The sequence below is a fragment of the Diabrotica undecimpunctata genome, chromosome 10, assembly GCF_040954645.1.
Source record: "Diabrotica undecimpunctata isolate CICGRU chromosome 10, icDiaUnde3, whole genome shotgun sequence".
Lineage (NCBI taxonomy): Eukaryota > Metazoa > Arthropoda > Insecta > Coleoptera > Chrysomelidae > Diabrotica > Diabrotica undecimpunctata.
The window spans coordinates 50,670,895-50,684,626 of NC_092812.1; the positions used below are offsets into that span (position 1 = coordinate 50,670,895).

At 32.8% G+C, this 13,732-nt stretch overlaps 3 protein-coding genes across 3 annotated transcripts; 2 read left to right on the forward strand and 1 right to left on the reverse strand.

Moving 5' to 3' along the window:
* The first annotated feature begins 1,782 nt into the window (after positions 1–1,782).
* LOC140452326 (uncharacterized) lies at positions 1,783–6,253 on the forward strand. Its single transcript, XM_072546513.1, has 2 exons — positions 1,783–2,024; positions 4,974–6,253. The coding sequence occupies exons 1-2, from the start codon at positions 1,846–1,848 to the stop codon at positions 6,226–6,228; spliced, it is 1,434 nt and encodes a 477-aa protein (XP_072402614.1). The 5' UTR covers positions 1,783–1,845; the 3' UTR covers positions 6,229–6,253.
* Positions 6,254–6,282: 29 nt separating this feature from the next.
* Positions 6,283–9,953, reverse strand: LOC140451708 (uncharacterized). The gene is made up of 2 exons (XM_072545552.1): positions 7,782–9,953; positions 6,283–6,288 (listed from the first exon to the last, which is right to left on the reverse strand). Exons 1-2 carry the CDS (start codon positions 9,951–9,953, stop codon positions 6,283–6,285), a joined length of 2,178 nt encoding a protein of 725 aa, XP_072401653.1.
* A 352-nt stretch (positions 9,954–10,305) lies between these two features.
* Positions 10,306–13,286, forward strand: LOC140451709 (uncharacterized). The gene is made up of 2 exons (XM_072545554.1): positions 10,306–11,784; positions 13,200–13,286. The coding sequence occupies exons 1-2, from the start codon at positions 10,306–10,308 to the stop codon at positions 13,284–13,286; spliced, it is 1,566 nt and encodes a 521-aa protein (XP_072401655.1).
* Positions 13,287–13,732: the final 446 nt, after the last annotated feature.

The following is a 13,732-nucleotide window of genomic DNA, read 5'->3' on the forward strand; positions in this document are numbered from 1 at the left end:
GAGGGATCTTAAAACCATGAACATCACGCAGTGGCGAAGGAAAGTATCCGACAGGGCAGAATGGAAGAACATTGTTAAGCATGCCAAGATTCACAAATGGTTGTAGCGCCATTGGAAGAAGAAGAAGTAATTTGTAGCTTGGTTTGTTCTTTTAATGTAATATAGAAATGCTTTACGAAATAAAAAAATAATAAAAATAAAATTTTTTTGATCTTCTCAGAGGAAGAACCAACTCAGTCCACATTTTGTTTAAATATAAAATATCTATCTTCCCGGTATCACACCTCACATAAACAAACGACGGTGGTCTATCAGGACAAAGTAATTTTTTTTGGAAAAAAAAAATAAAACGATTTTTTTTTTGTAAAAACATTGTAAAATGTAGGTAGGTATTCATTGTTATTAAAGGTACTGAAAATCCCCTCGATGTAGATTGTTTATTTTTAAGAAAATAACGTTTTACGTCGTAGGTTTGGCCTAACAGACCACCGTCGTCGAACGGAGTGTTAGTAGATATTCTCTGTCAATTTTATCAACGAAAATAACCGCAAATATAGTCTATAAAGAGAAATTAACATACAGTGTGACTCATTTAGATTGGAAACACCTCTATAAAATTTGAAGTTGTTAACAGATTTTAACCAAATTTTTTTCATGTCATGTAATAAAAGGTCTATTGCGGGACAAAATATGAAATATTCAGTTAAATTTTCGGGGCATTCTACGATACTTTTTTCTTCATTCTACAAAACACTGTCCCTAGGTTTTGGTGCACCGATAAAACAGCCTTAAAAAGAGACATCTAGATATACTTAAATCCTTAAAATAAAAGAGACTACTAACAAAAGTTAGCCACGCATGTAACGTATCTGCGTCAGTAAGATAGTTTTATTAATTTTGGACATAAAATTTTTTCCATTATGATCTTAGTGACAACTGTAACGGGATTAACAAGACCTTGAAGATCGTATATTTGGGCAATCACTGACAGCACTTTATACTACTTACATAGAGTTAAAAATGTACGTAATGATTTTGCGTTAAAGCCTGTATCAATTTTTTAATGTACAAACCAATCAAACGCGATTTAATTTCAAAGCGATTCTTTAGCGTTTCCAAAGCGATCCGGAAATTTTCCTCTATAACTTCAATGTTGTCAAAGTATAGAGGTTCATTTTTAGAAACGATTTTAAATAAATAATTCTTTTCACATTATTTAGTTCCATATCATTGATTATCAGCGTCTCAAATAGCTAATAAAACGCGGTCCATTCAGCGAAGTTTCCTGAAAATACCTGCATTGTAATTTCAGGCAACCTAACATTAGAAGTGGCTAGAGTTGGCGGAGTGAACATCTAATTTTAAAGCTTTTATCTTGCTGTAAAGCTTTATGCTAGATAGAATAGAAAAGTATTATATCGATTTGATGTTCATCTAAACATTTCAGTAAACGTAAAGCGTGAAACTTAAGTTTACGAATCGACGTAAAAGCACATAAGCTTAAAAAGATATATTATACTTTTAAATAGGACAAATATTTTAATGCAAACGTCAAGTATTTATTATCCGGATAAAATATTAAGTGCTCAAATTAAGAAAGAAAGTACTAATTAAAAAAAGTATTTTATTTAAGTTAGTGTTAGACAAATATAAAAAATAAACGATATGTGATAACGCGACCTACATGGGTCAGTTTAAAGAATGATGAACAAATTGTAACAGTACAAACAATATACGCCAATTAACACCTTCACTATTTGTAAAATAAGGACAATATGTATGTCAATATTTCTTTCACTATATCTTTTGTAGACTTAGTCTGTTAGATCGTGTAAAGACATAATCATGTTGCGATTTCTTGTGATGATGACAATGATTCTATTTGCTGTTAGTTTTAGATTGCCTAGAAATAATTCGGCAGTATTAATTTCAAAATATGCTAAAGTTGTAAAATGGGGAAATAAAGACGAGAAAAATAATACACAAGTGTCTGCAAAAAACCGTACAGCTGTTTGGACTGCAAGGTATGTTAAATTTGCTAAATTATATTAAAATGAAGACCGAAATATAATTAATTAATGATAATAAAGTCATCCTCATTATTATCATCACTGGCTCGTCAATTCTTTTTGGGTCTTGGTCTGTGCCAGGATTCTTCTCCATTCTAATCTATTTCGCGCTATTTTCTCCAGTTTTTTTATTTTTAAGGTTCTTATATCATTTTTTATGTGTTCTAAGGAAAGTTTAATATGTAAAAAGTTGTTACTAAATTTTTACTCGTTTCTGTTGTATTTTCAGTTTTTGCTGTGTAGTATTTGAGACAGATCCGGTGGTCTGATTTTGTCCCCCCTTTGGCAGGATGATTTTCTTGACAATTTGAGCACTTCACATCTTTAATTCTTGTTGGGTTTGGACATTCGGATGACAAGTGCTTGGCTGTATATTTTATCCGGGCATTCTGTTGCAATATTTGTGAGTGTGTCCGAGATGTTGACATCTGTGGCATTGCGGAATTTCTCTTTTCTGATGTGGTGGTTTAACTTCAATTATTGAGTTAAGTAGTTTATTGACTTTATAAATAATGTCTTTATTATTTGCATTTGCAACCAATTCTACGTGGAAGAGTGGTAGTTGCTTTTTATCTTTTTTTCCTTTTATGTTAGAGATATTTTTGACTGAATTTCTTAGTTCTTCGAATGCCCTTTTAATATCATTAATTTTTGTTGAGGGGTGAACATCCGAATAGTTTACATTTTAATAGATTCGGAAATTTTATTTTCTTCTTGTATATCATCAGTAGCTAAGGAGCTATATATATTGGCCGTTGGCGTAGGTTTCTGCAACCAATAATCCTGAACAGTGTTTTGGTTTTCAATTCTATTCGGTAGGCTATCTTCTGGTCGCTGACACTTCTTATTTAAAATTAACATCCCACCTGTATCATCATCCTGCTGACGAGTTTGTTCAGAGGCTTCTGTTTTTGTGCTAATTTGTTTTCTGGCAAACATGTCGACGTAGAAGCATAATCAGATGAGCTATTAGTGGCATTTACCCTGATTTCATTTGAGGAAATACTGTTTGTTCTGCTTTTTAGCGACGGTGGAGGACGGGCCACAACTAACTTTCTTACAGGTAGATTCTCATATGCTACATCTTTTAACGTGGGAAAATAACTCTGAATATTATCTAAATTTGGAAGTTTTTTACACCCTCAATGTTGTATTCTCCTATTGTTAGATTTTGTAGCTGCCTTATTTCTGCATTTTTACTAACATGCATATAATTTGTTTCAGCCTAATTGATTTTAAGCCTAATCTTTTGTGCAGCTCATTCTACTTGATTAAATACCTCTAACATTTATTTTCTTGTCCTTGCGATTATATCAACACCATCTGCAAACGCTAATATTTGCACACTTTTATTCATTTTAGTTCCTCGAGTATTGACTGTTATCTTAGTAACGTCTGCATAGTGTGCATCTTTTATTATTTTTTCGAGCATGATGTCGAACACGATGGATGATAGAGCGTCTCCCTAGCGTGGTCCCTTTTGTAAATCGTTTATTATTTGTTTTAAATTAGTTTTGTATTCGGATTTTACTTTTTACTTTTAGAGTTTCTTCTATTCAATTCTATTAGTTGTGTTGGTATATTAAATTTTTTCATTGTTTGTATTAAGAATTATCGGTTTATATTATCATACGCGCTTTCGAAGACTATGAATAGATGATGTATGTCGATGTTATATTTACTTGTTTTTTCGAGCATCTGTCGTAGAACAAATATCTGGTCTATTATTGACTTCTGTCTACAGAAGCCACATTGGTATTTGCCAAATAAACTGAGCGGCATAAGTTAGGGATATAACTAAGTATTAAAAAAACGATAATATAACAATTATACAACTGTATAAATTAATTAAGTCACTTATCTACATCAAGAATTAACACTAGTTTTTTATATTCAAAGAAATAATTAATTGAATTAAATTAAATTTATGTTGTTTATAGTTTATTACCCCATAAAAAGAAACCGAAAAATCACTAGAAAAATCGAAAAATCACTAGAAAAATCGAAAAATTACTGGGCACTTCTTTTTAACTGGAATATCTATCTCAAATCAATAGAAAAAGCGACTTTTTTCATTTATTTCAATATTACGAAAAACTACTCATTCTAGATAAAAACTTTTAACAAACGACTGTCCTGAAAATACTTTTTTTAACTTAAGATTTTCTAGATTAAAACATGTCTATAAAAAAAAAAGTTATTGCAAATTAAACCCTAAAGTAAGCATGTTTTTCAATTTTTTATAATTGTTAAAATAAACAATAAAAACATTTAAAACTCATAACATAATGTGAGTTTTTATGTAGGTACTACATTCATTTGCGAAAGATGGACACAATCGGTCAAGTAGTTTTTAAACAATTATATTTGTTTATCTTATTTGAAAAAACAAAGGTCATTTTTAAATGGCTATATGGGTGCTTTTTCAATACTTAAAATGTGTTTTTTTGTCTGATTCTCTTTATAAGGTCTCTAATCTTTATGTTTTTTAAAACTCCCAGTATATTTCATACGCGCACTATATTTCAGCGTGTGGTCTAAGTCCTCCATAAATGACGTTGGACATTATTTTGTATGCTGCGCTAACGACGTGATTTCACATTCTAACTGGTCTTATTTTTTAAGTAATGGTACAGTAATTCCACTCCGCTGGTACTGATTATTCAGTCATATCTTCATTATCAGTTCATGTATTGTTTTTAGTAATATGTCTCCTCCTTCCTTCAGTAGCTATGATGTTATTTGATCCCCTCCTGGTAATTTATTCTGCTATAATTTATCTGCTGATGATAATAAAGTACGAACTTTTTTAATTTTATATTTTTCAATATATTTACGTTTTCTATTTAAGTTCTTCTTTTCACTTACTAGATATAAATGTCTTATGTCAACATTTTGTTTTAGGTCGAGTTCAACTCCTAATCGTCTTAACCAACAAATGTACCAATATCCAGTATATAAAAAAGAAGACTACAATGAAATCGAAGTAGTGCCAGCTATTGGAGAAGTAATACAAGATAGGTTTCAAGTCCCACCATATTTCCCATATAAAACTAAGGACTCTGGTATAACCTACTTGCCACCTACTCCAGCCCCTGCAGCATCTTTAGTAGGAGGATTATCCTTACCACAATCATTTACAGCCCCTAATTTAGACCCAAACTCTTTTTCTTCTGGTATAAACATGAATACGGCAGTTTCTTCTCCTAGTTCTACCTCAGATCTTTATGACTCACCTTTTAGTTCTTACAATCCACCCTCAGCAGGTAATCCTGATAATCTTAAAACCGATTATGCTTCTAATTTAGATCAATCAGATAATACTGGTTCGGATGGACATGATTCTTATACTAATTCTCCACAAAATGATGGTGTTCCTTATAATTTCCGTCAGACACCGAAACAACCAATAGTAATGTCTAATAAACCGGGACCCGCACAAAGTAACTTTTTCGATGGTACGTCTTTTTTACCTGACAGTTACGATTCTTCTACTTATGTTCAAACTAGTCAAGAAAACCATAGTTTACTCGATGATGACGCTGAACGTCCCAAACATCTGTCTAAAGATATAGAGGATATTTATTATCCACCTTCTTTACCAAGAGATCAAATAGAAGAAAATCATAGCAATACTCCAAATATAATAGGTTTGAATTCTCAGGATCACAGAGTCCCCATGACGAATATGGCACCTCATGATTTCGGTCAAACCCCGATAGATATGAAACCTAAAGATCAGACATTAATGAATATTAGACCTTTTTTATCATCAGGTCTTCACAATGATTTTCCAAAATACTTATATGATGACCATCAATTTGATCACCACCTTTATGAAGAAGTTCACCATGCAACTACACCAGAACCTGAGAAAAAGAGAGTTAGTACTACCAATTACAGTTACTACTACCTTGGTCGCAAGCTGTGGTATATTCCATTGTACTTTAGCATCTATTTCATGGTGTACGTTACTGCTCTTATTATTAAATCAATAGCAAGACGCAAGGTAACTTTGAGAAATCAGTATATTACTGCCAATACAAGAAATCGCAGAAGCTTGATATTCGACCACATGGATGCTCTTGATAAAGTTCATCACAATATCTCCACTGCTATTGACAAATTTGATAAAATGTATTTCCGTCAGTCCATGTAAACAGTTTTAAATATATTATTTTAAGAAGGTACATGTGGTTTAGTTTATTTATGTCTAATTCTGTACATATAAATATATATATATATATATATATATATATATATATATATATATATATATATATATATATATATATATATATATAAGGAAAAGAAGTCTTTGCTGACAACGTTAGAAAACGGAGCTTTGAGGTTTATTGGGATTTGCAGCGGTGAAATAAGTGTACTCTTTTAACTAAGTTTCAAGCTTTCGAAAATGTTTATTTTCATCATCAGGAAAAACTGAAATAAAGTGCTACTGTTAGTAAAGCATCCTCGAAACCTATCGAATGTAAAAGGTTATAAAAACTTACGTTAATGAGATTTGTCTTTCGTGGATGTTCTACTCACATGTGACAATATCACGCACCACTCATTGATTGAGTCAATAATAAAATAATCTATAAATTGCATGGTGTAAAAGACCAAACTTGACAATTATATTTACTTTTAACACATAAGATAAAGACGATTACAAAGATTAAAACGGCCACGTGTGCCGGCCAACAGTGGAGTGATAGGTTAAGAGTAGCTGTCATTCCTGGACATGGCAAATGACAGAACTTCTTCTTGTTTTCTTTGTCTTATGTAGTACTACTAAATTACACATCAAAATTTACCAAAGATTATATTTAGGTTGAAAGAACAATTTTTATTTATTAAAGATGACCAAAAATACTAAGGCTGGCAGGGCAGAGCTGGCAGGCTGGCAAGGCTGGCAAGGTGCTATATTTTCTCGACTCTGCTTTATGGGATAGAAGCATGGACACTTAACGCGTCGACTGCTAAAAAGTTGGAAGCATTTGAAATGTGGGTGTATAGAAGAATCCTGAAGATATCATGGACCGAGCATGTAACAAACAACGAAGTCATGAGAAGAATCAACAAAAGAATGGAAGTATTGGAAACCATCAAGACACGAAAGCTGCAATACCTGGGGCATGTTATGCGTAATGAGAGATACAACCTACTTCAATTGATTATACAAGGGAAAATCCAGGGCAAGAGAAGTGTAGGAAGAAGAAGAATCTCATGGTTGCGTAACTTGAGGGAATGGTACGGATGCACATCAATTGAACTATTCAGAGCAGCAGCATCTAAGATCAGAATAGCCATGATGATTGCCAACCTCCGTCGCGGAGATGGCACGTGAAGAAGAAGAAAAATACTAAATAAAGAAACCTGGAAACTTTACAAAGACTCAGATGTTGAAACATCATTGACATGTGAATGTGTATACAAATATAATAGGTAGGAGTAAATGGAGCTTAACTGATTAATGTCACTCCTTTTGTTCATTGCGTTAGAATTCTGAGCAATGAATGCCATTTCTAAGAAGATTCTTTTTTTGTAATTGGTTTCAGTAGCTAAAACTTTAACTGATTCATAATTCATTATGTGATGTTCTTTATTTACATGTTCTGCAAGGGCAGATCTTTCAGGATATAGTCTGCTGTCGCTTCGATAACTGATTAAGCGACTACCTAGGCTACGTGTGGTTTGTCCCACATATACCAAATTACAATTGTTGCAAGGAATCTGGTACACAACGTTGGAACAATCTTTGATGTCACTTTTATCTTTGACTTTGGAATATATTGATCTCGCCGTTAATGAAGTTTTAAAGGCTATTTTTAAATTAGTGAAATCTTTAAAAAGTCTTGTCAGTCTGGGTGTTATACCTTTTATGTATTTTAATGAAGTATATGAGCAATTGGCATTTTGTTCTCCACTTGTGACAATAATTTGCACCTTATCATTATGGCGTGCTATGTTAGGGGTCAAACTAAATAAGATTTTGGTGACTAGGTGTTGTGGGTATGAATTGTCGATGAAAAGGTTAAAAAGGATTTTCAGATTCTTCTGATCGAAAGAAGGATCACTGATTGCTATGATTCTTGTTTTCATTTGTTTAAGCAAATTGATTTTAATTGAATGTCTATGATATGACCAATAGTTGAGGAAGCGTCCAGAACTATGAGGTTTTCTATGCCAGTCGATAATCAGGGAGTTGTTATGGGTTCTGATATCAAGAAAGGGGACTGAGCATAGATCGTCCTCATGTTCGATTGTGAACTGTAATAGAGGGTCATAACTATTGAATACATTCAAGATTTCTGTGGATCCATTGCTGGAGATAGCTAGGATTAAGTCATCCACATACTTTTTTACAGAGGGAATATGAAAGGACAATTCTGGAATCACCATATCTAGTAAATGATCCATCACATAACAGGCCAAAATGGGAGAGATGGTACCTTCCATAGGGGTTCCTTGTGTTTGTCTGAACACAGTATTGTTGAATGTGAAATAGGTGTTGTTGAATAAAAAAGAGATAAGTTTTTTGAAGTATACTAAGTTGATATTGCAATGAGAACTAATAAAATTCCAATTGTTTTCAATCGCTGTTAAAGCTGCCTCTAGATGTACATTAGTGAATAATGAAACTACATCCAGACTGACAATCACATAGTTTTCAGGCAACTGATAGTTATTAAAGTTGTTAAAAACATCAAAAGAATTTTTTATGTAATATTCATTAGAAACATAAGCATTGGTTAAGATCTCTGTTAAAAAAGATGCTAGCAAATTAGTGGGAGCACCAATACATGCAACAATGGGACGAACCGCAAGCTGTGGTTTATGAATCTTAGGTAAGGCGTAAAATTTGGGTATAACACCCTTATAGCTAGTTAGTTTTTTCTTTGTAGCTTCATCTATTTGTCTTGCGCCACATAATTCCTTAATGAGATTGTTGCATTTGGTTTGAACAGTGTTAGTTGGATCTCTGTTCAATCTCTCATATACGTTATCAGAATTAAGTAATTCAAGACATAGATCTAAATATCTTTGTTTTTCCAGAACTACAGTTACATTACATTTGTCTGAAGGCATGACAATGATGTTAGTGTTTTCACTAAGAAACTTACGAGTTTTTTGTAACAGAGCTCTGAAAAAATTAAAGCTATTTTTTCCGTTGTTTTTATGTAAATAATCAGTAATTATGTATGTAGATCTAGCTATAAGTACGTCCCTCTGATGCACATCAGTGACAGAATGCATAATTGTTTCAACGTCAGCCAACATATCCTTGATAGGGATATCTTTCCCTAAAATAGGTTCTATGCTGAACTTAGGACCCAAAGACAAAAATCTAGAGATATCATCTGGTAAAGTTACACTAGAAAGGTTCTTAATCCAGCCCGGCTTTGTCTTTAGTTTTAAGTTCAGCTCAAGATTGAATAGCCTATTATATTTGTTAGTGTTACTTAATTTGGTTTTGTGAAAGGTTCTATTGTATAAAACTTGTTGTTTACTAGAAAAGTTATTAAAAATGAATTCAGAAGTTAATTCAATGATGTTTCTTTTGAATTTCGATAAGTTAGACTCTAAACTGTGAATGACTTTAATGCAATTTGAAATTTCTAAATTCAAAATTCTGTTTTCTAACCTGGTAAATTGTAAAGTGTCCTTGTTCGAATGGATGTCCTGTCTTTGCAACAATTTTGTGATGGATGAAGTGGAATGTGTAATGTGTGAAGGTGTGATGTTGGATGATCTACAGCGTAATAGAAAACACCTCTTGTTATATTCTCTTGCCAATTTTTGTTTGGTCTTAGCCCAATCCTTGAGTGCTCGTACTGCGAGGTCACCATAACGATAAGCGATGTTTTGATAGAATCCCATGCCTTAAAAAAAGAAAAGGAAAAGAAGTCTTTGCTGACAACGTTAGAAAACGGAGCTTTGAGGTTTATTGGGATTTGCAGCGGTGAAATAAGTAAATAATAATAATAATCTTATATATATAATAGAACCTATTTTAGGGAAAGATATCCCTATCAAGGATATGTTGGCTGACGTTGAAACAATTATGCATTCTGTCACTGATGTGCATCAGAGGGACGTACTTATAGCTAGATCTACATACATAATTACTGATTATTTACATAAAAACAACGGAAAAAATAGCTTTAATTTTTTCAGAGCTCTGTTACAAAAAACTCGTAAGTTTCTTAGTGAAAACACTAACATCATTGTCATGCCTTCAGACAAATGTAATGTAACTGTAGTTCTGGAAAAACAAAGATATTTAGATCTATGTCTTGAATTACTTAATTCTGATAACGTATATGAGAGATTGAACAGAGATCCAACTAACACTGTTCAAACCAAATGCAACAATCTCATTAAGGAATTATGTGGCGCAAGACAAATAGATGAAGCTACAAAGAAAAAACTAACTAGCTATAAGGGTGTTATACCCAAATTTTACGCCTTACCTAAGATTCATAAACCACAGCTTGCGGTTCGTCCCATTGTTGCATGTATTGGTGCTCCCACTAATTTGCTAGCATCTTTTTTAACAGAGATCTTAACCAATGCTTATGTTTCTAATGAATATTACATAAAAAATTCTTTTGATGTTTTTAACAACTTTAATAACTATCAGTTGCCTGAAAACTATGTGATTGTCAGTCTGGATGTAGTTTCATTATTCACTAATGTACATCTAGAGGCAGCTTTAACAGCGATTGAAAACAATTGGAATTTTATTAGTTCTCATTGCAATATCAACTTAGTATACTTCAAAAAACTTATCTCTTTTTTATTCAACAACACCTATTTCACATTCAACAATACTGTGTTCAGACAAACACAAGGAACCCCTATGGAAGGTACCATCTCTCCCATTTTGGCCTGTTATGTGATGGATCATTTACTAGATATGGTGATTCCAGAATTATCCTTTCATATTCCCTCTGTAAAAAAGTATGTGGATGACTTAATCCTAGCTATCTCCAGCAATGGATCCACAGAAATCTTGAATGTATTCAATAGTTATGACCCTCTATTACAGTTCACAATCGAACATGAGGACGATCTATGCTCAGTCCCCTTTCTTGATATCAGAACCCATAACAACTCCCTGATTATCGACTGGCATAGAAAACCTCATAGTTCTGGACGCTTCCTCAACTATTGGTCATATCATAGACATTCAATTAAAATCAATTTGCTTAAACAAATGAAAACAAGAATCATAGCAATCAGTGATCCTTCTTTCGATCAGAAGAATCTGAAAATCCTTTTTAACCTTTTCATCGACAATTCATACCCACAACACCTAGTCACCAAAATCTTATTTAGTTTGACCCCTAACATAGCACGCCATAATGATAAGGTGCAAATTATTGTCACAAGTGGAGAACAAAATGCCAATTGCTCATATACTTCATTAAAATACATAAAAGGTATAACACCCAGACTGACAAGACTTTTTAAAGATTTCACTAATTTAAAAATAGCCTTTAAAACTTCATTAACGGCGAGATCAATATATTCCAAAGTCAAAGATAAAAGTGACATCAAAGATTGTTCCAACGTTGTGTACCAGATTCCTTGCAACAATTGTAATTTGGTATATGTGGGACAAACCACACGTAGCCTAGGTAGTCGCTTAATCAGTCATCGAAGCGACAGCAGACTATATCCTGAAAGATCTGCCCTTGCAGAACATGTAAATAAAGAACATCACATAATGAATTATGAATCAGTTAAAGTTTTAGCTACTGAAACCAATTACAAAAAAAGAATCTTCTTAGAAATGGCATTCATTGCTCAGAATTCTAACGCAATGAACAAAAGGAGTGACATTAATCAGTTAAGCTCCATTTACTCCTACCTATTATATTTGGATACACATTCACATGTCAATGATGTTTCAACATCTGAGTCGTTGTAAAGTTTCCAGGTTTCTTTATTTAGTATTTTTGGTCATCTTTAATAAATAAAAATTGTTCTTTCAACCTAAATATAATCTTTGGTAAATTGCTAGGTTTTAGAAAATCATTGTTGCTAGGTTTTAGAAGGGGTAAAGGATGTTTAGAATGTCTATCCTTTTTGACATCTGAAATCCAAAAATTATTTAGTAATAATGAATGTACAATAGGAATATTCTTAGATCTCCATTCAGCATATGCTGAATGCATATTTAGCATATAATGTTAGTATTGACTGTACTCTACATTAATACATTTGGATATACCACATGATTTAGCTAACCTCATATATGACTTTTTAAAATGCAGAGAACTGTTTATCAAAGATAACTCTGGGTAAGTACATGGCCCAAATACCACTAGCACTGGACTAACACAAGGATCACCATTAAGCCCAATGCTATTCAACATATATACCTACTCATTACACGATGTGTTCCCAAAAAATGTTAAAGTCCTACAGAATGTTGACGATTTTGTAATTCTAGTCAAAGGAGTGAATGTAAAAAATATGATACCAAAAATATTTAGCCAATCTTGAGGTCTGGCTGGATCATCATAATTTGAACATCTCTGTGGGTAAATCTAAATCTATCTTGTTTACAAAGGGTATTACCAAAATATTGCCCGGAAATATCAGTCAAAGAGACAACATATAGAGTTTGTAGATAAAATTAAATACCTAGGAATTGTTTTATAGAAGAACCTTAAATGGAAGGCACACATTAACCAGCTGGAAGTCAAAATAGGTGAAGCACTAAATATAATGCGTACCTTGTGTGGTACATGGTGGAGCAGTGACCCAAAAATATTAAAAATGATCTATGAAGTACTTATCCTAAGCTATTTGAACTATTGGGGTCAATTTCTATCTAAATGCCCTAAATATATGTTGAAGAAACTAGATCAGATGCACTACCAAAGTCAACTCCAATCCAAGTCTTGTTATCAGAGTCTGGAGAACTGCCCTTAAAATACAGAAGAGAATGGCTCACAACAAAATTTTTGCTAAATAACCTAAGTGTTAAAAACAACCGTCATTCAATCAATCGTTGAATTAAAAGCACTTTGTAATATAAACAATTCATACTGGAGAAGTAAGGAAAACCCCATATTGACAACAACTCTTAGAAAAATCCAACCTTATTTGCAGAACCTATATTCTAGTAAACTTCTTCCTTACCATGAATATGAACTGGAACTACTTCAGGGAACTTCAAGCAATAGGAATTCTGAATAAAAACAATAAAAAAAATGAATTCAACCTAAGAATTTTGTGAACTTAGTTAAAAAATTCTCTTCATACAAAAAATTCTTTACATATGGCTCAACGGACACATGGGAAATGCAGGATTTGGAGTTTTTTCCCAGATATAAACTATTCATTTTCATCTAAACTACCCAATCATACCCAAAAATGTACAGCAGAGGTGACCGCGATCAATAATGCAGTCCAAATTATACTGGAACAAAATATTACAGAAGCCATTATCTTTTCTGACTCCAAAAGTGCACTACAAAAAATCAAAAAAACAGGGTTTTCTAAAGACACAGAACATATATCGTATTTAACGAAAAGAGGAATTATCCTAACCAGGAACAATAATATCAAAATCTTACTAGTATGGATCCCACAACACACTAGTAATATTGGAAACTTCAAGGCTGACCAACTTGCCACTATAG

Coding starts and splice junctions, on each gene's coding strand:
- LOC140452326 (XM_072546513.1), top strand. CDS start 1,846: ATGTTGCGATTTCTTGTGATGATGACAATGATTCTATTTGCTGTTAGT. Junction 2,025..4,973: donor ACAGCTGTTTGGACTGCAAG/GTATGTTAAATT, acceptor ATTTTGTTTTAG/GTCGAGTTCAACTCCTAATC.
- LOC140451708 (XM_072545552.1), bottom strand. CDS start 9,953: ATGGGATTCTATCAAAACATCGCTTATCGTTATGGTGACCTCGCAGTA.
- LOC140451709 (XM_072545554.1), top strand. CDS start 10,306: ATGCCTTCAGACAAATGTAATGTAACTGTAGTTCTGGAAAAACAAAGA. Junction 11,785..13,199: donor GATCTGCCCTTGCAGAACAT/GTAAATAAAGAA, acceptor CCTTATTTGCAG/AACCTATATTCTAGTAAACT.